General features: G+C 41.8%; 1 protein-coding gene across 1 annotated transcript in view; it reads right to left on the bottom strand.

The window, feature by feature from the left end:
• anks1b (ankyrin repeat and sterile alpha motif domain containing 1B) overlaps window positions 1-25,001 on the bottom strand; it is a 195,557-nt gene that overhangs the window by 120,968 nt on the left and 49,588 nt on the right. The window contains exons 3-5 of the mRNA XM_070928639.1: window positions 21,768-21,924; window positions 8,732-8,884; window positions 6,764-6,907 (exon numbers count right to left, since the gene is read on the bottom strand). Coding sequence (XP_070784740.1) covers window positions 6,764-6,907; window positions 8,732-8,884; window positions 21,768-21,924 — 454 coding nt within the window. The remainder of the gene's footprint in view (window positions 1-6,763; window positions 6,908-8,731; window positions 8,885-21,767; window positions 21,925-25,001) is intronic.

Genomic DNA, 25,001 nt, shown 5'->3' with positions numbered 1-25,001 from the left:
ATCAAAAACAGAAGTGGATTGGGAGCATGAAAGGCATTACACAAGGATTAAAAAGGGAGCAAGAAAGCCATATTTCGATATGATACAATCTCTTTTTCTATCTGGCAGTTAAACGAAAGCGATTCAGTGAGATTAAAAAAAAGTCACATTCCCTCGCCTGCAAACAGCGTGAGGCCACACCGATTTCAAACCATTACACAAGCAGCAGGATCCTGTGTGGAAACGTCCCAATTTCCCTTCACTGTACGCCGGCCCGTATCAGCCTCCAGTGCTTCTAATGGGGATATTACAGATGTGATGCAACACATGGAAACTAGCGAGGGGAGGGCGCTGGTAAGTGCTTCATCTTGGATCAGCAGTGATGAGAGAGACGATTACTCTGACAAGACCGCTTTAAACAGAGAAACACTCGGGAGCCACAAGAAGAAAAAATAACCGCTGTTTCGTTACAAGCCACCAGGTGTAGTATTTTGATGTGACGATGACATATTTTAGATTACTCCGATGTCAAGTTTTTGTTTGTCGAAAAATGTTTAGCGGTGACTAGTGAGCCCTGTCATCTGCCTCATAGTGCTTTAATACCACCACCAAGGTCATCAAAGTCATACATTTTCAAATACTACCCATAATGCCTTTTTGTTCTCAATTAGACATAAGAGATGGTTTTATATCCTTTTCGTCTTCTTATTTTTTTAGGTGTGCCAGGACTACGGGTACAAAGTCAAGTTAATTTGAACCAAAGTCAATGCTACAAAGAAGTGTATGCCAATATTGTATCAGGTTCCTGGGCAACAAGTGTTTACAGTTTTTAGGTACACCAAGTTAAATCAAATGCAGTCTATACAATACAAAAGCCCTGAAGTAAATCCTTCATATTAGTCTACCCTCATTCACACTGTATAAACTGGGTGTAAAGAAAATATTAAAAACACTTCTCAGTATAATGCAATACAATTCAACAGCACCACAAGCAGCCTGGATGACCACACAGTTGAATCAACACCTCTCTAAAGCAGTTCACCAAAAACTGAACATTATAACAATCATGAAGGTTGAATTTATTGCAGGACTGTTGTATTAGACTGCAGTCACTCTGGGCATCTACATGTTTTTTTCGTTGACTGCAATGCATGATGGTAGTTAGCTCTCAGTTAGTGACGGCCCATGGAAAAAAACAAAAAAGTCAATAGTGATACCATAAGATTTCCTGTGCTTTCAAGGTCAAAGGTCATGACTGGGAAATACACTTTCCCACTTTGGTACCAGTATAACTCGACACTTCTGCCTCTCATGCATTCACTGCTCTAAAGCTTTGTGGGACATTATGTTTCTATAAGTCTCAATTACATACTGAACATACTGCCCTGTACATCTTGCTTGAAGCTAAGATACCCATCAGGGAGACTAAAGACTTGAACCGCACACTCGTGCATGCACAATGCCATGGTAAAAAAAATAATACTCTCGCACACACACAGCAACATACATATGCTGAATCAGTCGCATCCTTCATGGTTGGCTTCCTGACAACACAGATGAAAACCTGGGCTCCAGCCTTAATGAAGACAAATTATTTGGACGACAGCCAGGTCTGCTCATACGCAGCCGGGAAATTCAACTCAACGCAACGCTGCACCAGATCAACACGCTCGTCCTCTGCAGGGAATACTAAACTTACTGTAGCCGTCCTGTTTCCTCCGCAACAAAAGTGTCATCAGACAATCCACCACGTGCAGCCACTCCTATGTCCTCAAAAGGTCAAAGGTCAATCTTCCAGTTCTCTTAGGAGAACATCGCAGGTGTAAATCCCAGGTGAAAACAGATGTGCGCTCACATTTGCAGCTTCATTGACTGTGGAAGTTTAGCCAGAGGAGCCAATATTTTCACAATAAGTAAGAGGAGGTGGGTGCGCAGGAAATGATCCACCCCGCTTTTCCTCACACACACACACACCCCTTGCCCTCCTAACCTCCCCTCCCTCTACGGTCATCTCTAAACCACTTCCCGTCCCGTTTCCCATGGTGATTACGCGGTGATGTCACGAGGAAATGAGGAAGGCGATTCTCACTCTCTAAGAGCTTCCGGGAATTGAAAGGCAGATGACTTTCTGTTTCAGGGCTGCTGGCAGAAATGAAGCCGTCGCTATTGATGTTGGGATGAATGTAAATGCTCGAGTCCTCTTAGAAAAGGCAGTCTAGTGTGTTTTGCGTGTATGTGTGAGTGAGGGTGTGTTTATACTAAACTTTTGCCCTGTATTGGCTGCCTGCCCACCCACCCAGCAGCAGGTTCCTCTATAGGGACTTCCCCTCATTATTATGGAAACAGTCAGAGAAGGAAAGAGAGACAGCTAGAGAAAAGACAGCGAGTGACTGCTTCTATAAATTATTCATTCACACTCAGACAGACCTATATGGCTTGACTCCAATTACTGACCTGTACTATCACTCTCTCTCTTTCACACACACACACACACACACACACACAAAGTGCTTTCCACTCGTGACAATTTACAAGGTGGCCATCTGTGAGTCGCCCACAGCATCCACTCTGTACTGTCAACAGTATAGCTCTAACACTGGAGCCTAACAGATAATACTACAGAGAGGAAGAGAGAGCGATACAGAAAGACAGAGAGGAAGAAAGAGAGGAGAGAAGCAGGGGAAAACAGGACAAATCAAAAACTTACTGTGTTTATCCCAACACACCAGAACAAGTGAGAAGGAGAGAGCATGTGAGGATCTATCGATTGGAAGTCAAGTCTGGATTTTGCTTTATTCATATGAGACTGTTGTCACAGGCTAATCTCTGGTCATCACTGAGTATATTTACATGAACACTAGTATGAGTTTTGCACCTTATTCTCATGGTAGTTTGTGGTGTAGTTACCAGTCTGCTAGATTTAGCTTCTCCATATATTTATCACTAACGGAAAACAACAGCAACAATACAGTTTGTGTACAAATTACAAGCGTCAGACTTTCATTTCAGCATGTAAACCATCATTAAATGGCTTATCTTCATATTTTTGAAGACGCACCGGAACACACTGCAGTAATCCAGCTAGCATAGCTATTTAGTTAGTTATGTAATTTATTGTGCTGTGGCTAGCCCACATGGACTTATTAGACACTAGCAAGTTTCTCTTCCTACAACACAACTCTAGTTTTTTACAATCATCCAACCAGAACAACTCATCAGTAACAAAGGACATTTTACTAAAATGTCAACTCCTAAATCATCTTATAATGAGCAATTCAATACACATCTCACCTATATCACATCACAAACAAAGCCTTTCCTCTTCAGGGAAACAATTAAACCTGCCTGTAGTAAAGCTGTAATGTAGCTGAACATTGACTGTGCACAAAGAGATCTTTGACTTTTTATATATTTGAGTTCATCAAACCACGATAAAGGTTTATGTAGGTTTCTGAAACCAGGATAAGTGGTACATAACTGTGATACTCCAAACCTCGATCGTAACTCAGTTACTAGTGTGCATTAACTGTTTAATAGTGTAATAGTCCCATTCTAACAGAAATTCCTGTTCACCAAAGCCAAGTAGTGTTGGGCCAGTGTTCATAAAGCCAGGTCAGATGACATGCATCATCTCAGTCAAACTGACCAACAAGTTTAGCCCACCCAAAAAACCATTTCACTCACCAGGTGTGCAACAGATTCATGTAATGTGCATTAGGCCTTGTTGTGTTTGTAACGGATAAAAAGGGAAAAATGTTGCTGCTTCTACGCATTTTCAGGCAAAAAGAGATGGAGCTGAACAAGAGTGAAGGGTAAATTGCAGAGATGATTTGAGGTATCAAAGGCTTGCAATGCTCATCATCACTAGGTAGAGAGGCACAACGAGAGAGAAAAAGAGAGAGAGAGAGAGAGAGAGAGTGAGTGAGAGAGATTTGCAGTGTGTATGGTAGAGAGGACCAGGAAAATCAAAGGAGTGTAGTGTTCATCTTCACTAGACACATGGAGCCGGAGGCCAAATCCCTGCAGAGAAACACAGCCCTCCTCTTCAGATCAGAGCATGCATGTACATGCACACGCGCACACACACACACACACACACACACACACACACACACACACACACACACACACACACACACACAAGTGCACTCACATAGCCTGCAACAAGGACAGAAGGCAGAGAAAATGGGTGCAACGTCGCTGAGTCATGCGTCTCCTCGCTGTGAGAGCACCAGAACGACACCCATATCCAACAGGTCAAGTTGTTTCTGTCTTTCCAGAGATGAAACACACACATCCATACCCACCAGATTCTCCAAACTGCAGTTGCAGTATGTGTTGCGACAGATTTGAGTGTTGTCCCAAACAGACTTGTTCTCTTGCAGTTGCAGACCCTCCTCAGCCATTAACTGTCCAACAGAAAGCCATTTTACATGCTTGATATACTGTATATAAACTGTACTTAAAACGGCCAGGGGAAAGGAAGAACGCAGCATCTGTTATGCCATATGTCTTCGTAGCAAATGAACATCGAGTCAGACCAGATTTTGGCAGCAGTAGAAGTGAACTTATAGTCTCACATTCATCACCAGTCTGTACAGTAACAACAATCCATTCAAGACTTTGTTACAGGATTTCTTTATTCTCATGTTTGTTGAGCGAACCCTGATATTGATTGCTTTCTGCCGCTGTGGCTCCTCAGCATCTGAACTGTCTTGTTTCTTGATTCAGACTCAGCAGCTTCCTGAGTCTTTGAGTCTGACTGAGCCCCGAAACCCCTGAAGCAGGTTTTCCTTCAATCCTTCATGATCACCTAACAACACTGACTGGAATAAAGTGTGAAACCAGACATTCAAGTGTATCCAAGTACATAATTGTGGATTCAAAAGAAAGCACCTCCCATAGGTGCACAGGTAAACTACATGGACTGCAGATGTAGTGAGGTTTGTGTGGTTTACTGCACTGGAAGATACATACGACTACTGACTATTTGTTAACTACAAATGTGTACTTGTTTCAGCAGTTTCGGTGAATCAGACGCTCACATATGGCAATAAATGTGACAAGACTAGTGCTCAAAGTGCAAATGAACGAAGTGCAGCGGTGCCTAGGAGCCAACTTGATCTGTTTGAGTAATATGTGATTTTTAGACATGCTAGCAGGTTGGTCCAAACTGAAAAAGCTCAGCTTCTAGAGTGTTGTTATTGCGCCCATGTCTACATAAAAACAGTCAAAATAAATGTCTTGTATTGTGAATAGTACAGTAATTCTGATCACATAACCAGAAAGGACTCAATTCAAATCGTCTTAAGAGACTGATTAGTACAGCAAAGGGCTGCTTTTCTACATTTAAGACAAGCGAGTAAAGTCAAATAGTTTAGTTTGTCAGAGAAAATCGTCTAAAGGGAAAACAGAGTTGGTGTTGAAGAACGCAGCAAAGCGTGGCTGCATTTCGACAAGGCTTCACAAAAACAAATGGCCCAGAAAGGGTCGGGACAAAGCTGCGTTTGAATCTTCCGGACAACTCAGAATACACAATAAGACCTAGAAGAATGTAAGACAAGAGCAGTTCAAACAGCATGACAGAAAGTGTGCAGCAATGAAGCTCCATAGACTGTACGTGACTCTGTACTACTATTTCCTCAACTTAAGATGTGGTGTGTGTAAAGAGGAGGAGAGAGCAGAGACAGTGAACTCTCAGGACCTCTCAGGAACACCCTGTCCTCTTCCTCCTCTTCTTCTCCCTCCCGCTCCTGCTCTCTCAATCTTTTCTCCCAATCAATTATTCATCCCTCACCACCACCACCACCACCACCACACCATAGGAGGCATGTACCACATATACAAGCTCTCAAGTACACACTCACTCACATACACACACACACACACACACACACACACACACACACACACACACACACACACACACACACACACACACACACACACACACAAGAACGAAGACACGCACACTTGCAAAAGGGGAATCTGCCAAGCATTTATGCCTGTGGTGGATTATATACACAAAAAAACAAAGCTATACTCTTTCATTAAAACACAAGACAGCAGCCTCTAAAATATTCACATACAGCAGAGATGAAAGGAGGAAGGAGACTCGGAGTCACAGAGAGCCTGAAAGATTTACTCTTTTACAAAAGGACAAAGAGATATCTTTCTAGTCACCTTCTCCACTCTGAGCAGCATCAGATAATACAAACAAAATGTCAAAGTCAAGTCCCACTATATTACTTGATTCTGTTCAAGAACTCCCTCCTACCGAAAAAGGTAAACTTGTCTGTAAATATGTTCATATGTATCATTTAAAGAGACATTTCACCCCTAAAATACAGCATTAAAAAAGATTCCTTTTAGCTGTACACAACCTACTTGCACAACATACATATTTCTAAAATCTTATATCTGTTACTCACAAGCAAAATAATGACAAGATTAATTTTGATAATCTGCAAATCTTTATGTGAGCAGTTTACCTGAGAACTACTTCCTGCTTAAGTACACCTTCCAGCCATTTTAAAAAATAAACAGCTAACTTTGGATTAGCATAAGTGACCATGTCATTCCTGTTGTAAACAGACATTAGTTTTTAAAATCCAGTTTTGTCAGAAGGAAAATGGTTTGCCCCAAGCCAAAAAAAGCAAATGAAAACACTTATTTCATTGTTATTTTTGTCCGTAAGGCGACTATAATCTGTGCCAGTAATCTGTTAAATCCTTGGATGCTTATAGAGGACACGAACAGCTAAAGGCTGTGAATTTTTTCTTACCACACAGTTGACGTCCATGCCGGCCTCGAGCAGGGTCTGGACGGTGCTGTGGTGTCCGTTGCGTGCAGCCAGGTGAAGCGGAGTGTGCCGGCGAGTGTGGCTGGTCATGAGGTTGGGGTGAGCGCTGACCAACATGCACACCACCTGCGAACAGCAAAGTTTGAAGAAACTGGGCCATTAGTCACCTTTTTGTACACAAGAGAAGCAATGTTAAAGTAATGGCACATAAAATACAGAAAAGCTAACTCTGCCAAATGATTAAATCTGCTAACTACAGTCATCGTTGGTCAGACATGAGAAGTCTGCTTTTGTTTACTTCTGTGTGATATCAATACCCATTGTTTAAAAAAATCTACCAGTCTATAACAAAATGCTTGGCAGAGCAACAGTAACTAAGGAGGTCAGGGTCAAGCATTTAGTGTTTTTTTTTTCAACTAGCCATGAATGGAAATATACTGTAGCTCTTTTTAATTACTTGTTTTGTAGTGCAGGTCCTGGTATTAAAAGGCCTGTCAATCAACTTGAGGGCAGTAGGAGGTTGTTTTGAGTCGCGGTAGTGGAGCTTCCCTTTTGTTTGATCGTGGATGATGCCTTTAATAACTCACTAACACGCAGTTCTCTCGAAAGCCTCCTCCTTTAATGTGTGTCATTGTGTGTGTACTGCATGTATGTGTGTATAAACTAAACTTTTGCCCTGTGTTAGTTACATCTCCATGCAGCAGGAGCTCCCACCATAGGGATTTCCCTTCATTATTATGCAGAGAGAGAGCGAGAAATACCACTGCCTTTATAAATTATTCATTCACACTCAGACAAACCTGTATGGCTTGACTGCAATTACTCACTACCTTAACAGAGAGAATGTGTGATTAGCAGAGAGACTTTGAGATTGCATTTAAACATCAGCAGCCATTTGTGGCGCACGCCGCTCTGTGTGAATGTGTGAGATTTTTGTCACATTTTTGACAAAAAGCAAAGTTTAAAAAAATGTACCTGCCTGCCTGTCTAGCACAGCTTTGAGGACGTTTTCTTTTCATCATATATCCACCCTATTTAAAATAATTAACACTGACTCACAGTTTTTGGAACAGCTGAGCCACATGCTTGTCACTTCTAACACCCACTGGTGTCCTGGGGAAGGTGCATATTGAGTCACCAGCTGCTACCTTTCACCTGCCAGCGAGAAGCTTCACCAGGATACATAACACATGCAGAGGTTCTCATACGCCTCCCAAAGATCCCACCCTCTACACCAACAACAACATGATCCCTCACCAGCCTCCCACCCTGTCAACACTGCCAGTTTGTTAAGAAGGAGCCAAGTGACAAGCACTGCTGCTTTCCCCATTGTGCCTACTCAATTTAATTTCCATTGCAAATTAAATGCCATTAGAGGTACGCTGCCCTTGTAGCGGTAGCAGACGTTAGTATGGTATTCTCAATCATTTCAAAGACTTGAATCATTCTGGAGTGTCGCCTCCATCCTCTATGTGGAGCTTTGAGCTTCTGCCCTCTGGACACACAAAAAGGTCAGGGTGGGATATTCCTTTATCTCTCTCGCCATAAATCCTCAAGTGCCAGCTGAGGATGAGTCCATGTCTGTGAACCTTTTCAAGGTAGGTTTTTCAACTGATAAACACCAATGATACTCCAATAATACTCTTTACAGTTTTGAAAAACCCTTTCCAACCTGTTGCATCAGATTACCAAAAATTAATCAACAATAATCAGTAGCCTACTAACAAACCTTAAATTCAGGCTGAAAAGGGCATGCATAAGAGCCAGCTGCAAGAATGTACTCCCCCATTTTGACTACTATAGTGCTTGTATTTTAGCAATATCAACACCATAAAAAAGGCATAAAGGATCATAAAAAAAATCCAACTCAAAACGGCACTCAACTCCTGGCCTTTGTAGTGTAAAATATGCACCTTCATAAAACTGATATATAATGTCACTCTCACTGACCTGCAGTCGTCCATAGAGCGCTGCCAGGTCCAGCGGTGTCTCCTGTTGGCTGTTTCTCATGGTGGGGTCGGTCAGCTCCTGAAGCAGCACTGAAACCACCTCTGAGTGTCCGTACTGGGCTGCACAGTGAAGCGCTGTTTCCTTCTCATGGTTCTGTGGAAGAATGAAAGGAAAGAAGGGTTGACAGTGGGAAAGAGGGATGAGAGAAGGGGTGGAAGTGGATGTAGGAATTATGGGAGTGATGAAGAGTGGGCAGGAGGGCGATGAAGTGAGGAGAGCAAGAGAGGGACAAACATGACAGAAGAAGGATGGAGGGATGCAGTGAGGCAGCAGAGAAGGTCAAAAGTAAAGAAGAAAGGTAAGTGATGGAAGCAATGAGAGATTTAGAGGGGCAGGTGGTAAAGGATGGGAAAAAAGGTGATGGAAGAAAGAAAAGAGGACAAAATATAGGAATATGAGTTGGTGGGGATTAATAGCACAGAAAATATGAAGGTGGTGAGTTAGAAGTAGGGCAAATGTGGGTGAGAGGATTGAGATACAAGGGAGGAGAAGAAGTGGGAGGAAAAAGCAGTTCGTTTTATTTATCGGCACAAGGTGAAATTCAAGATGGAAAGCCACATTCTGTGCAGACATTTCTGCTACACAGATGAAGCACATGTCTTGGTCGGTATATCATTCTGCATGTACAAATTCCAAAAGCGTGCCTGGTTTGTGAGAGCCGTCAGGGGAAATCTACAGCTTCCTGTCTGTGAAATAGAAGATATGGCCGAAACCAAAGTGTTTTCCTCAAACCCTCTGTGCCTTTTTGGTCCAGCACTTTTCTCTATACACTCACCAATTGAGCCTGTCAGCATTCATTCAACTGGCCAATCAACATATTCAGAAGCAGTTATGTAATGTTTTCTTTCATTTTACAACAGAGTACTGCCAACTAGGATAGCTTCCTACACTTTAATCATCATTCATATTTCATCTACACTCTTGGGATATCCAATATCAACGAAAGTCCAAATGAAATGCATCCAAGAGTGAGGCTGAGGTTGGAATTATCTTGATTTGCATGATCAGACTTGTGCTCTGAGACCATATGTGTGGGTAAGTGTAAATTAAAGTGTATTCAATTATATCTGGATTTTATCTGGAGTTGATGTTAATGAATCACGTATTTTTATAACTACATTATAGTGTGTTATAAACATTTATTAAATGTTTAGAAACTGCTTATAAATGCTAAATAAGGGGACTTTAAGTAGTAAGTGTTACCTCAAAGTCATAATGTGAAAAAACAGTGCAGCAACTCAGTCTAAGTTGAACAATCACATTTATCAAATTCACCCAGACCTCTATAATAATATAAGTTAATTCACAGGACACAGTTTATGGCCAACACTTGAGGGTGTTTTAAAAGGTTATTTGAACATGGTAGGCTCTCATGTTCAAAGGAACTATGGTCATTTTCTGGTTCTCCAGGGGCCCCTGTCAGGTCAAGGAGATTGTTGGTGGTCTCTGGGGTCCTGCAGCTCTGGGTGAAAACAGCCCAGTAATGACTGGAAAACTGGGCAGAGGGACACCTATGAAGGCGAGAGAGAGACATGATGGATAGCCATACTGGGAGAGAAGAGAGGGAAGAAGATAGAGAGAGTATGAGTGGCCCTACAGGGATTAAATCTGTGTATGTTCATATACTTGAAAATTGGGCTTCTGTGGATATTATCAAAGGGGAGAAAGGACAGTTTAAAAAAAGGGCATGGGTGTGTAGATGCTGTGTTGTTGCTAGTGTTTGTCCAAGCACAAAACCTACATGAGTAACTGGCTGAAATCTAACACTAGGTGATGTAACACTGAGATGGGGGAGTAAAAGGAGGGAGAGGAAGAGCAAAAGCAAGAGGAGACAGTAGGAGAGGAGAGTAGGAATGTGTCCCACAAAATCTAACGTCAACAAATCAAAGACATCAACTACTAGTTTTACCTGCCTAAAGTATAGCTACAGAGTAAATTATACAGTATGTACAGTAACTTTATTATACCCTCCATGGATTCTGGTCCCAGTCTATAATTCATTCATTGTTCATTGCAGCACTCCAGCACTTATTTGCCTTTTTCAGAGAAATCAAGTAATTTTCTGCTCTAGACCAAAACAAAATGACTAAATCTGTGACATTGCTGTGTACTCCACACCTCTTAAGTACAATGTCACATTCACTCCGACCTGGCCAACACCCCCTGTGAGGATGTTTAAAAATAGAAATCAACTCTTGGTAGTCAACTCTTGAGAGCAAGATTAGGCAGAAATAAAGGCACATTGATATCTATTTCCACCAACTGGAGAAACAATCATCCAATCAGAGAACAGTAGGCAGGATTAGGTGATCACCTTCCTTCATAGCTAGCTAGCTAACATGCCACCTGGCAGCACTGTACAAGTTAAGTTGACATTTTTCCATCTTTGTGAAATGATTGGGATAAAACTAAACTAAACTAAATAAGCCCAACAAGAAATGGGTCAATATCAACACCATGTGAGGCTGAATGAATAACGTGAAATGAAACGGCAATTCATTCTGATTTGCTCTTTAAACACTAGCTTGTCTTTTCATGTACTCAACAGTTGAAAATATTCTGTTTCATGCTTCACAATACTGACATGTTATCATAGTGTATGTGTATAAATCCTTGATGTTTCCCTCCTTCTCCTTCCTTTCCTCTTTCAAATTCCCTCACATGTCCTGCCTCGAATGCACCACTCAAACTTCCATGACAAAATTCCAACACGCCGCTGCTCAGATCTCATCTCTTGCCTTTTCTTACTCTCTTTCTCCCCAGAGCCACAGCCCTCCCTCGCACTCCCTCGCCCTCCCTCTCCTCCCTACTTTCATTTTACCCCTCCAAGCAGTGACTGAGAGAGATGAAGAGATACTGTATGTATGAATAACAGTGGGAAAGAGCTCATATGTGACGACACACATACACATGATCCAGCAGCGAAAACAAACATGCTCGAGAGCTTTCCCTCCTCCTCGGCCAATCAGATCCATCCGTTTTCCCTCCTGGACTACACACCCCTCCATTGAAGGCAGAGTGGAACCTTCTAGAGCAGGTCTGATTGCAGGTCCACTGTACTGTAAGCACAATAATCATACTCTCTTGCACACTGTAATCCACATTCATCACAGTTTACTGGTGTAATTGTTGGTTGCATTATGTTTAATAAACTTAATTCGCTCTGTTCCTGTGTGGATATTCTACTATATTACTATTTTCCACTGGAGTGACTCAGTTTCCCAGAGGGATCATTTAAGTTTCATCTTATCTAATCTACTGTATGTACTGTCTTCATCACAGTTTAATATACTCCTGCCAACTCCCAAACCACCACAAATGCAGCGCAATCAGTCACCATTTACTACTGAAGGTTTCAATGTAGAATAACAATGCAGTGTCTGGAGAATAGGGCATCTATAAAAAAGTTAAATACAATACACACCTGGAAACCCTATTGGTTATTCATTTTGACCATGTCACAATTACAGCTAGATCTGTAAGCAATGATACATAACAAAGTATCCCGAAAACATGGTGGAAGTGAAGACTCCATTATTTTTGAAGACACCTCAGAGTGCATCATCACACTTGTAGCCTTTACCCTCACTGTGACTTAATATAGTGACGTAAGCAGAGCTTACACACAAGTTCAACATTGCACAGAGCAAGGCTATTATTACCAGTGGATACTGTGTTCTCCCAGACAGCCGTGTTAGCATAGCGACGAGCAATGCCCTGATTTTCCGCCAGGTGTTGCAGCCAAAGCGCTCAACTTAACTGAACTTTAAACCCAAACATGGTGACCTCCACAATGCATGTACAATGGGATTGTGCCACTGACAGGAGACGGAGGTCATGTGCAATTTTAAAAAGTTATTTTGTGCATCTCTGAATGCTGGATCATGGAGCTACGTAACTCTGCTCTGCGATTCCACCGGGCCGTGTCTGAAAATATTCTCAAATATCAGAGAATGATGATACTATGTTAAAACATTTATATTGTTATCGTTTATATTCCAATGTAGCTCATAGCATCCTACTTTGCTTCTTGATAGCTTTACATGGTGCAATTCACTCTAAAGACAACCTCTTCCCAAACTATGCATCCCTGCATGTTTGGTGTGAAACCACAAATTAATGTACTTGAATAATTTATGGAGCCCTGAGGAAGTCAAATTATCCAGTAATTCACAAGAGAAAAAGAAAAGATTAGAGAAAACTAATGTAGTCTAACAAAATAAACACGATTTTGTGTGGCAGAAATATATTTTTCTTCTTTTCTGTCCTGTTAACCACCTGAGAACCACTGAATTAAGAGAAAGGACCTGTTCAGGAGCGACGTGTTTTAAATTTTGGTTGTGTATTAGGAGAATTTTGGCGTATAACTGAAAGCTCCAGAACAGCTACTGAATGGACATTGTGGAAAGATTGTTTTGTCAACTATTGTTTCCAAGGTTAACAATTAACCCTAAAGTGCTCAGAACAACGGATATGTGAACATCTACAATTGATCGACCATTTCACAACAACTGGACAACTGAAGATCATGTGATACTATCAAAAGCTCCAGAACAGCCACTGAGTGGACCTTAGAGTGAGATTTTCTTTGTCATCATTTGGTTATTAACATTTGGATCACAGCAACAGGATGATAATGACTGCATTTTAAGGTTTCACACAAAAACAAGCATGCTGAGATAATGAAGCCAACCAATCACACACACACAAATGCTGGCTCATAAATCTCAACACGGAGATGATAACCACTGGGATGTAGATTGCAGCTATTGTCGGTGCTGCTGCTGACCCTTTCTGCCTCGGCAGCCTTAAAACGGACGATAAAGCTTTGTCAGTGCAATCCGCTGCGTGAGGTGCAGCGGATTGCACTGACAAAGCTTTAGATAGGAGAAAACGCAATTCCGAGACAGAAAAGAGAGTGACAAAGAGGTGAACAGAGACACAGAGTGACAGGATGAGGGAGGGGAGAGAGAGACAGAGAGAGAGAGGGGGAGAAGTAAAGAAAATCCTCCCTCCATGTTGTCAGAGCAGGCTATGTATTTCCATTACGCTTGCTCTGGCAGCTTTCCGATATCATCTAGCTCTCCGCGTATTGTTGCTGATTGGGCTCTGAGCAACAGCCATCTACTAATGACACATCAACAGGCATGGCAGCGCATTATTGACATGCCCATACAAATGGATGTCAGTGCTTTTCTCTCCGCAGCATATGGCGCGGACACACAGTTAATGGTCACAACTATGAAAGGTATGTGCAATGAAAAGTATCTGCTTGTGCTAGCTCTTTTTACCAAGACAGCTGTGTGGTTTTATTATTGTTCAAGGAGGAATTTGTGAGCATTTTTTATGACATATCTTTACTATCCATGCAGCATCTCCTACATTAACTGAAGGACACATAAAATCTACTTGCACACTCGTAGTATTACAGTACATTTACCTGAACACATATTTCCCACAGCAAACACTATCAGTCTTATCTAAATTCATCTCGATGGGACCAAACAAACAGCTGCATCCATGCAAATAAGCGAGCCTTATCAGAAAGGCCCCGGCTGAAATGAAACCAGAGCGGAAAGAAGCGCAGAGATATTTGTTTGAACATACACCATGTTAATGCTGATGGACTGATACGCAGGATGAGCTTCGTCTACATTACAGCATCTCATAATCCCAGCAGCTCAGCCCGCTGCCTGGGGAGAGCTGGGTAAATAAAGAGTGAACGAAAAAACGAGAGACACACACAAGGTGAAACTGTTTCTCTGCTCCTCGCTCTCTTCGTCTATTATTAATGTGAATCCATCTCTCTATTTACATGTATACAGAATATATTCAGCAAATTAAAAAAACTAATCTTATCTGTTTTATCTATTTGTTGTTGCTTTTATTACTATTTAATTTCTGTTTTCTTAAAGTCAAACTGAAATCAAAATGTGTTTTTGCAAAGAAGTCAGTATATATTTTCTTGGTGCTTGATGTGTACTTATTCAGTCAAAATTATAATTACAAGAAAAAACAACTTTAAGGCGCATTTATTTTTCGGCAGTGCAGATCACGCAGCAGGTGGGGCCATCTAGTGGGAATCAAAGCTAATGTTAGCTAGCTATGCTTCCACTTTCCGAATGGAATATAAACTTTATCGTAAGTGGGTCCTCCAAAATGTTGACTGTTGTAAAACAGCAAATAACCAACACTATGTGGGCTTGTTGAAAAAAGAGCGTTTTATCAACACTCGTATACAGAACGTGCTCCACACAGTGGCACACCACAGATGTTGACAGTGCGTCTCCTAGCAACGCCAGTTGACAAATGTCAGTCAACCACTGCCATGGGAACCACCCACCCAGACAGCTGAATCTTAGACACTGTTTCAAGAAACATATTCACAATAACTACAGTATCATCATAGTTTATACTTCCTTACACAAAAAGTAAGGCTACATTTCAAAAGAAACTTCAGAACTATAGTATGTAATTACATAAGACTTTTTTCTCCATCTAACAACTTTTTAAAATTTAAGATTAACTATTAAAATGAAAACTCTTTCAGCCTAAAATGGTGGAAAAACAGTATTTTTCAAAAGGTTGTGTGAATAAAATCTTTCAGCATATCGTATAAGAATATATTGTTTAGAATGAGAGCTGGGAAGAGAAAGAGCAGGAGAGAAAGGATAATAATTAGCTCCCTGATGTGTTGTGTTAAAGAAGCAGAGGGGAGGAAGAGATGGAGAAGGAAAAAAAGAGCAATTATTAAGAGAGTGAGCGTGGAAAGTGAGTGAAGTACCTGAGGCCAAGAGGAGTGAGTAAGAAAGAGAGCAGAGAAGATAAAAGTTGGAGATGAGAGGAGCAGGAAGGAATAAACACTGGGGGGGAGGGGACGAAGAGAGCAGCAACTATCCACATTTCACTGCCGACTGGTCCATCTCTCACACTCCCAACAAATGGTTCAGTCCAAAACAAACCATTTATCTTAATTGTGTGGACATAATTCATTAATAATTTCTCAATTCTGTTGTGATGACTGACAATAGGCTCTGGATTCTGTTTGATGATGAAAGGTTTTAATTGTAAACAGATAACGGAGTTGCACATGTAAATAAGGGGTGGGTGGTAAGTAACAGTTATTTTTATCGATTCATGGATTCCCTATCTCCCTTTTTGTCCTACATCTGAAGAACTTCTGTGCTTGGGGAAGAACAGCAGGTTCGGCCTGCTCGTTAAAGAGAGACCTGGGTCCGGTCTTGTCCCTCAGAGCTCCAGGGTTGCCGCTCTGGAGTTGAAATGAAAAACTCTCACCTCCCTGTTGGGTTAGCAACTTAAAGAGGATTAAATAAATTAAGACCATATTTCAGTTTTCTGTCGAAGTACCACAAATGAAAATCCTGCAAATGTTTCCCGTGTCTCCATATCACACCTCGATCAACATGCTCACACACAATCTGCTTCTCAGCTTGCAATAATCACTCAAGGCTGTAGTTTGTTTTGATTCACAGCGAGATGAGTCAGTTTTCTTTTGCTGAACTTTAATTCCGAAGCCCACTGCCGACTGAGCATCAGGCGGTGGAAAACACGTGACATAACACTACTTTTTTAAAACAGATTACTCATAAGAAAGCATCCTATGGCTCAGTGCGACTGTGTGTGTGTTTTGGCAGCAGTGGGCATGGCGGTAGGCGATGTTTGAGCAAGGACTTTCCCAGGGCGGTTTCTCGTAGTAGCATGTGTTCTCACAGAGGTCGTGTCCACATGTTGACCGTCAGGAAACATGTGGTTTCATTTTCATGTCTGGTAGCAACATGTGTGCAAGGAATTACCAAAACTGTAAGATGAACACACACACAGGCACATACACAGATAGACATTTGTGGAAACACACAGCAGGCGAGCGACCTCATGGCCTTTTAACTTTGTCTTAGTTCACACAGCCTCGGCTCCCAGAAGGCCTTGCTGTATTTGGAGAAAGGCCTGCGGGAAGAATTTCATGCATGCATGTGTCCGCACATGCGCACAACACATCTCAACGTGCACCATCCTTCTAATCTCTCTTATTATCTCCCTTGATTGTATGCTGCTAATCTCCTTTCTCCTCCTCTGGGAGAACAAAGGGGAGTTAGAAAACAGAGGAGGGAGAGAGAAAAGGGAATAGTAAAACCCTCCATCCATCTGTTGGTGAAAAAGAAAACATTCTTGGGATGTATCTGCAGCACAGGGGGACATACTTGACCTTGTCAGTCACCCACACACATATATACACAGAATAACCCTTAAATTGACTAATCCACAGACTCCGAACAGAAGAGGCCCAGAGGTTGTGTGCTGGTTCTCACACACACACACACACACACACACATACATACATACATACACACACACACACCACATCTGCTCTACGTCAGGGGACTGTCTGGAGGACACAACTGTCCCTCACAGTCAGGCAAAAGCAAACTAATCTTTATAATCCAGCTCTGCTCTGGGCAAGTGCCTTGAGGTAAAATGTGCCATCATTAGTCAGTCAACACACTCTGCCTGCAAGCATGTTATTCTAAGAGCTGCTGGTTCAAAACCTGGGGCCAAAAAGCCTCTGAGCAAGGGACCCAACCTGTGTCAGACATCATGGTACAACAGCTGGATGTGTTTTACAACGAAAAATAGCATTTTGGGGCAATCTGGTGGTCTAAGTGCCGATCATGAGCCTCAACACCACCGATGGTTCAACAGGGAACTTTTGTTGCATGTCGTTCCCCACCACCCGTTCCCCTCATTTCTTGTCATCTCATCACTGTCAATTCTATAACAAAGACATAAAAAGTCAGAAAAATACTTGCATCTATCCTGCAATACCACTAAACCATATCTCATTACAATATTGTATACCAAACATTACAGCTGACCATAGTCAACATAACAGTGTTTAGACTGGCAAGAAGCCAGTGGTCTTATTTACGTCAATACTACTAATACTCCCATCCTTCTCATCATTTTCAGTTCAAGACGGATACCAGACACTGTGGGCACTCTAGGATCCTTTAAAGGGGTGTGATGATCTATCACCAGCTGTCTACAAAAACAGGTCAAGGGGCAAGCTTCTTCCTTTTTATTTGACAGTTAAGTCCAGCTGCTCCCACCTAAAATATGCAAAAGAAACTGGACTACTGGATCTAACAGGCCACTCTTATGGTTGAAGATAATATGAACTTATGCAGTTAGCCATTAGCCGTTAACCGTTAACCTACAGACCTAAAGTGAGGCATCAGTTCATGAGTCGGAGTGGGAGAAAGAGAGATCACAACAAACAATGCTTCATTCCTTAAAACATGCATTTGGCCCTGCAAGCAGAGTGCAAGCCTCGAGTAAACAAGCCATCTTTCACCATCTATCACTGTCTCACTGTCTCACTGTCACACACATAAACATGGACACACAGTATGTATAATCATCTTCTCCACTCAGACGGCCTCCACCTCTCTCACACATACACACACACACACACACACACACACGCTCCCACAATAAACAAAAACAGCTGTGAATGGGAACTACTGGGACCAATTAGGCAGTAAACAGTGGGCTGGAACTGGTTTACCGCCAACTTATAACTTCCATTAACCTCAAATAATCCTCTATTGGCTGCAGCGTGGCCTACCTACACACTTCCGCTACCTCTTTACGTGAATTTCTCCCATTTTTCTTTGTGCTCTCAAGACCTTTCACACTCATTACAGCTCCCTCCTGAGTCCTTTTTCACACTCTCCTGTCGCTATTTGTCACCGCGTGTACAAAGGTGAGCACGAATGTTGTGTTTCTCCCGCTCATGTAGCAGATACTTAGAGACTGTGCCCCTCTGGAGTCACGCTATAAAACTAAACTGCACAGATACATACACATACTCAACCTCTGACACGAGGAATAGTGTGCGTGGGCAGAGTAATATCGTTGAGAATGGGGTAATGCACAGCCAATGGCTTGCTGCTGTAAGTCTGGGTGATGGGTGTGAGCGTGTGTGGGACTCAGTATATCACCCTGACTCATGTATGCAGGCGCTGCTCTCTACTGCAGACAAGACAGGCAGTGGGAAAATATAGAGCTTAGGCATCATAAACACACAAACACTCCATAAATCTTACATTCAGATTTATGCCTGCAACCTGAGAACAACTGTATCCTCACACTGACTGAAAGACTACCGTACAAATATGCATCACACAACATTAAAGAATGCACAGGTACTGTAATTTAAAATGTTTTGCAAAAATTCAGTGTTTGAGGTAAAAATAAACAGAGCAGCTTTAAGAATGTGCAGCCGTGCTGGAGTCTTTGTGTGCAACAGTGTGACAGACAGCCGAGGCTTGCTAATGTGAGCTCTGTAGCTTAGCATTTTCCCCGGTGTTTATTATACAGACAGGGAGATGAAAACTGTTGATAACAGGGTAGATAAAAACCAGTCATTTTCCAGCTTGTTGACAAACAAGGCTCAAAGTGAGGTGCATGATCCAACGAGAGATACAAGAAAAGCTGATCAGTGTAATTACAAGATAAATTAGGTTTTATATTAGAAGTTTCTTTTCCCCTTTCATTTCACAGATGACACATGAATACAAGCTAACTTTTAAGCCTAACCAGAGGGAATCTGTAAGATCTGAATATCAATAATAATAGTCTAATAATAATTAATATTATAATACCGTTTAGACCAATCAATGAATACTGTATTTCACAAATAACATGGCAGGCAGTCTCTGGTTTAAGGATGAACAACAACTATCTCAGAAAAAAAGGCAAATAACGAAAAGAAATTAACAAGTTAGCAATAATTAACTGAAGCTAACCCAAGAATTAATATCCCAAACCTGGCACAAATATTGTCAGAGTTTTAGTATGGATCCAACACTAGTAGAAAAACACCCTCACAAACTACTGTAAACTGTCCATTCGTACATTACATTCACTCCTTAAACATATTAGCCTTAACGTCACCACTGCATGCTTAGTATCATCCCAAATTTTCCCTAAAACTACAACACTGTCTTCATAAAACCACCCCTTTGAATCCGTTTCAACATGTGATCAAGAAAAACGTTTTTTTATTTGCAAACCACCCCAAATACTGACACAACAGCACTAGTCTGTCTCCATTGTTGACTTTCTTTGACTGTAAAATTATGCCTTATAGCTAGCAAGTCTCGCCGCCTACACAGAAGCAGCATTAGGGTTCGCTGAAAGCTAATGTACAAAAAGCATGAAACAAAACGAGAAAAGACAGATACACCAGAAGACTGACTACACTTCATCGCCAAAACAACTGGAATGTTTTGCACAAACTGAAAAAGTCTAAAAGCATGTGACAGGAGATACGCCTCAAAAACTAAATACAAGAGCACACACGCATTAACACACGTTGACTGTGCACAGCAGTCAGCATCTACAGTATCTTCTCAATCAGCATCTTCCACCCTGTGCACATCCACGCTGCCTGCACAGCAGCCCGCTCAGCTCTACAAATCATTGACGGGGTAAAAAAAAAAAAAAGAAAATTACCCGTGTTCACTTGCTGACAAACCTCTTCATTTCAGGGGCAAGGGACACCATTTATCACGGCAAACAATTAGGCTCTAACAACTCTCAGAGGGAAACGATTTGGCTAATGGTGACAGAGGAAAAAGTGCTTATTAGGCAGAGTAAATAACGCTCCAGTAACCTGGGGGGTCCATTACTACACCGCCACCAGGAGTAGGAATGTTAAAACAGGCATCTTAGCCATTAACATTTTAGCCAATGCTTCTGATTAAACGCCACTTCCTGTGTGCCTTGTATTCATCTTAAAATGCAGTGCATCAGTGGGCCGTGACATCACCAGTATGCTGCGAGCAGAGATGGACAGAAAAAGAGTGAGGGAGGAGAAGAAGGTCATTTTTGCTGATGAGGAATGACAGCAGAGGCAGGCTGAATGCTCCCAGAGCTGAAACGCTCACCCGGCTGTCAGGGAGAGATCACTGGGAACTGTAAAGCATCGGCTCTGTTGGACAGGAGCCATAACGAGACGACCTGTGGCGCTGGTTTAAATGCCCCGAGAAATACAACCGAAGAACTCAACTTTAATTTAGCTGATAAGACCTTACTTGTCCTGGAACAGTTGTAACACACAGGGAGAGTGTTTCTTTCAGCTACGATTGACAATTTAACATGTAAGTGGGGGCTCCGGGGTCCTAAGCAACATGAACAGTGGTTAGATTTATGTATTGTTTCTTTTTCTAGGAGGCAGAAATGGACCAAAGGATAAATAGAGCTGATACATAATGCGGATGACACAAACAGACCCTGACAGAGGGAGACACTGGCAGCAGCATGATGCTGTATCAACTAACAAGCAGCCGCAATCGAAAAGAGCAGCAATATAGTTTAACAGTAATGTTCTGTGAACAAATAGTCATAGAAACTAATTCCAAAAATGATTTGTTTATATGCTTTAAAGACTAATTCATAAAATTGATAGTCCAGTTTACAACTCTTGCACCGTAAAACATTCTGTGGTCAACTGGACTATAAACAGTCAAGATAATAATTTTCTAACCAATTTAATAGCTGTGAATCAAATTCAATAAAGTTATTTTTGTTTAATAGCATATGTTTTATATGGAGGCTTCTGATTCCCTAGAATATTTTCTCCCGTAGCGATTATGACATACCACATGTTTGTACCACAACATACCTCAGACCAGGACCTACTGTCTTGCTGAAGACGACATGAGCGGGGTGGACTTTTGCCAATATTTGGCATGAACTCAGGTTCTGCAGCCTCTTGAAGCATTAGGCCTCCCTGCTCTTTGCATGTCTTAAGTATTTATTAGTTAGGATGGAGATTATGGCCTTTTGAAGAGACTGAAGAGAGACATCATGCAGCTCTAATCTAGACATTTCCCACAGGTGGTGTTGAAGATGAAGGTTTTTAAGAGGATGATGATGGGATGATGGTGTTTACCTGTTGGTTGACCCGACAGTGCGAGGGTCCGTGGTGGATGAGGATGCGTACGATGTCCACGTCTCCCCGCCAGGCGGCCAGGTGGAGCGGGAAGCAGCCCTTGCTGTCGGCCAGGTTTGTAGACGCCTCGAACTGGAGCAGCTTTAGAACCACCTCCCTGAGAGAGACATACACATACACATACAGGTCAATATATCAACAGACTGAAAGATGGAGGGAAAATATGTTCAAATCAAACTACATAATGCCATGCGCTCATATTCTGCGACTTTGGTGCTATTTTAACAAGTTGAATTGGTTGTGCTTCCTCTCAGAGTCAGTGCTATTTTCAAACAGTGTTTGCATTTACAATGACGAACCTACAGGATGAAAATCTTGTTTTTCCTGCCAACAAACAAGTTTAAATTTTTACCTTGCTGCAGACGTGAACTATCTGTTATTAAGCATCACATTTGCTGGAGCCAAAATGAGCTGGAATAAACAACACAGGATCTATTTCGGTACCATGTGTTATTCAACTCATATCTTTGCCATCTTGCCAAAAACCTTTATTGGCGATGAAGTTCTGTATCATTTATCACCAACACCATCTTTACTTTAACTCCTTCTTTTTTCAACCAAACCCTCCTTGTCTGATTTAACTATAACTCTTCCCTTTTCCCTCAAGAAAGAAAAATGATGCAGAGGAGGTTCTATTTTAGACTGGATAAGACAGAATGAACAACACCACTTTGAAATTTCATACATCACAACTACATGCACAACATTGAAAAAGACGAAATCGTGCCCTGTTTTCCCCAACCCTTGCCTTCAAATCTTGGGAAAGTTGCCTATGTTTGATATTTAAAAGCTACGTTTATGTACATCAAACATCTACACGTGAGGCTGAACGTCACATTATTTGTATTATGGTTTGTGCTAGACCATGCCGGTGTCCTCTGTACGTTTGTTTGTCCTCCTTCACTGCAGCCTTCGTAAGAGTGTGCAGCCGTGTGATCAGCAACAAGTTGGCACCTACTTGAAGCACCAAGTCTAAACCAGGTTCAGGTCATGGAGGGATTTACCACCCAGTCCAGGAGGCAGTGACAGCAGGGAGGAGTTGAACTGGAAATTATCACAAATTGACAAGACAATTGCTTCCGCGTTCCCCTCTAATACAGTAATCTCCATTACACAAATAGATAAAGTGACAAATCGTAGTGCCCGGGTTGGTGCTGGAAATCCATTTAGCTGCTGCTCACTACTAATGTCAGCGCTACAGTTTCATATTAGGAAGTCTCCAGCTGAAGTTGTCACCTCTCTCTGAAGAGGAAAGGTGAAGTGCTTCATTTGCATTTGAAATGTCAGGGGGAGAAACAGAGGAGAGAGAAGGGCCAAACCTCTCCCAGGAGCAGGGGTGAGAGCAGCTCTGAGAGGCTTAATGAACTGCTGTGTGTTAATTTGAATAATTTATTATATTTTTAGATAATTCACTCAGGTTTAAGTGGCAGTTGTACAGCAAAATCACATTGGGAGGATGATCAGGGTCAAATATGAGAATATACAATTCCTTGCTGATTGGATTGAACCAAAAGACTTTTAATGTGGTGGAGAAAAAAAAAGATTCAAAAGGATCTCAAAAAACAATTGAAACCCAGCCTGAATAACAAATCTCTGAGCACTGCCTGTTGCCAAGTTTCTTCTGTCTATATCTTAATTGCCAGTTCTCTTTTACTTTCCCACCTAAACGTTAAATCACTCCTTTGCAGCTTTTTGTTGGCGGCCTAATTTTCACTCTGAGGCTGCATTTTTCTCTCCCTCCCCTCCTCTCCTCTCCAGTTGATCTGAAGAAGGAAATCCACATAATTGCCCCCAAAACACAGTACTAATCCTTCAGTTCCGCCAAACTGGGATAGCGGTCAGGCTTGCAGCTAATCCACACTGTGTAACGGATTTCTCAGCAGGCCCAGGTGAAGAAAGGGGGCTGCAGTGTAGCTCTGTGCAGCTGCAGAGACACAGAGCATGCACACATTTCTAACTTCCACAGAAATATTATCATTGCAATTTAGTATTTTTAACCATTATTGACAACTCATTTTGTTGGCCAAGAATACAGGTGTGTCATGACCCTGGAACAATGTGATGATGTTAAAGCGTTTTAAGTGCAGTTTCACTGGCTGTCTCATACTCATAAGATTAACTCTGAAAACAGTTTAGACACAAGACCTTTTTATCTGTAAGTGAATGGGGCTGCTGGTAGTGATGTATCATCAGGAGCTGGTCTCACAAAGACAGACTTTGACTATAGCTTAGCTCAAACTAATAGCCAGACTTCAGACCATTGCACAAATGTGTCTAGTTCTTGACTACCTTAAATACGACTAATTTGCCAGAAATTCTGGGTAAATTAAGACGTTTTTTTCAGCAACCACAAACCCAAACCACTCAGCTCCCTTCACTCCAGCAGAAAGGGTCACAGTTACAAGGACATTTTACTGTAATTCAGTGAAGAGTGCAACAATACAAAAACTTAGTAGCATAAAATGAATTTCACACCTGTAGCAGAACTGAGATGCCGTAGCTTCTTGTGGCAGGACTCAGTATAACTCGACGCTCAGGCTCAGGACAGTTTCCTGGATAAATGCGGCTTCTAAAAACTCTTTTCTTTCTTATTACTCACTCCACAAAATTGTTAGAAAACCACAAATTACATGCCACATTATCCTCTTTTTTTGTCATTTGGTGCCACTGGTCAACAGGTGTCACTGACTGTTACCATGGAAACATGGCAGCTCCTGGTTCTGAGTTAGCCTGGGGGTTGGGAGGCTAGCTAACTTTTAAGGCTTGAAATAACAGTCTAACTTGCATTAGACTAATCTAAGAGCAAAATGAAGACTGGACCAACATTACTGACTGTTTTGGTTCACTATCACTGCTCTTGTAGCACCATTTAAGCAACAAAAAAAACATTGTGCACTACCTGCTCAGCACTAGACAGCAAACACAGTTAGCAACAAGCTGCTGAACATAGTGGAGCATTTAGTAGCTAAAGAGACAGATATATTTCCCTCAGGAGACCAAAAACAGAGCTAACAGTTAAAAGTGAGTGAATATTGGACTTACATTCGCCAGGTGGGCAGAAACATGACTCCAAATGAATGCTAATGTGTGTCTGTAACTGCTGCTGGATGTGTAAATAAGCAGCTATTTGCTAACAAGTTCGCCATATCAACTTGAAAGGTGATGATATGTCAA

This window comes from Enoplosus armatus, chromosome 22, assembly GCF_043641665.1.
Source record: "Enoplosus armatus isolate fEnoArm2 chromosome 22, fEnoArm2.hap1, whole genome shotgun sequence".
Lineage (NCBI taxonomy): Eukaryota > Metazoa > Chordata > Actinopteri > Centrarchiformes > Enoplosidae > Enoplosus > Enoplosus armatus.
Note: the sequence above shows the minus strand (reverse complement) of the source record. Positions and strands in the feature narration are given on the sequence as shown.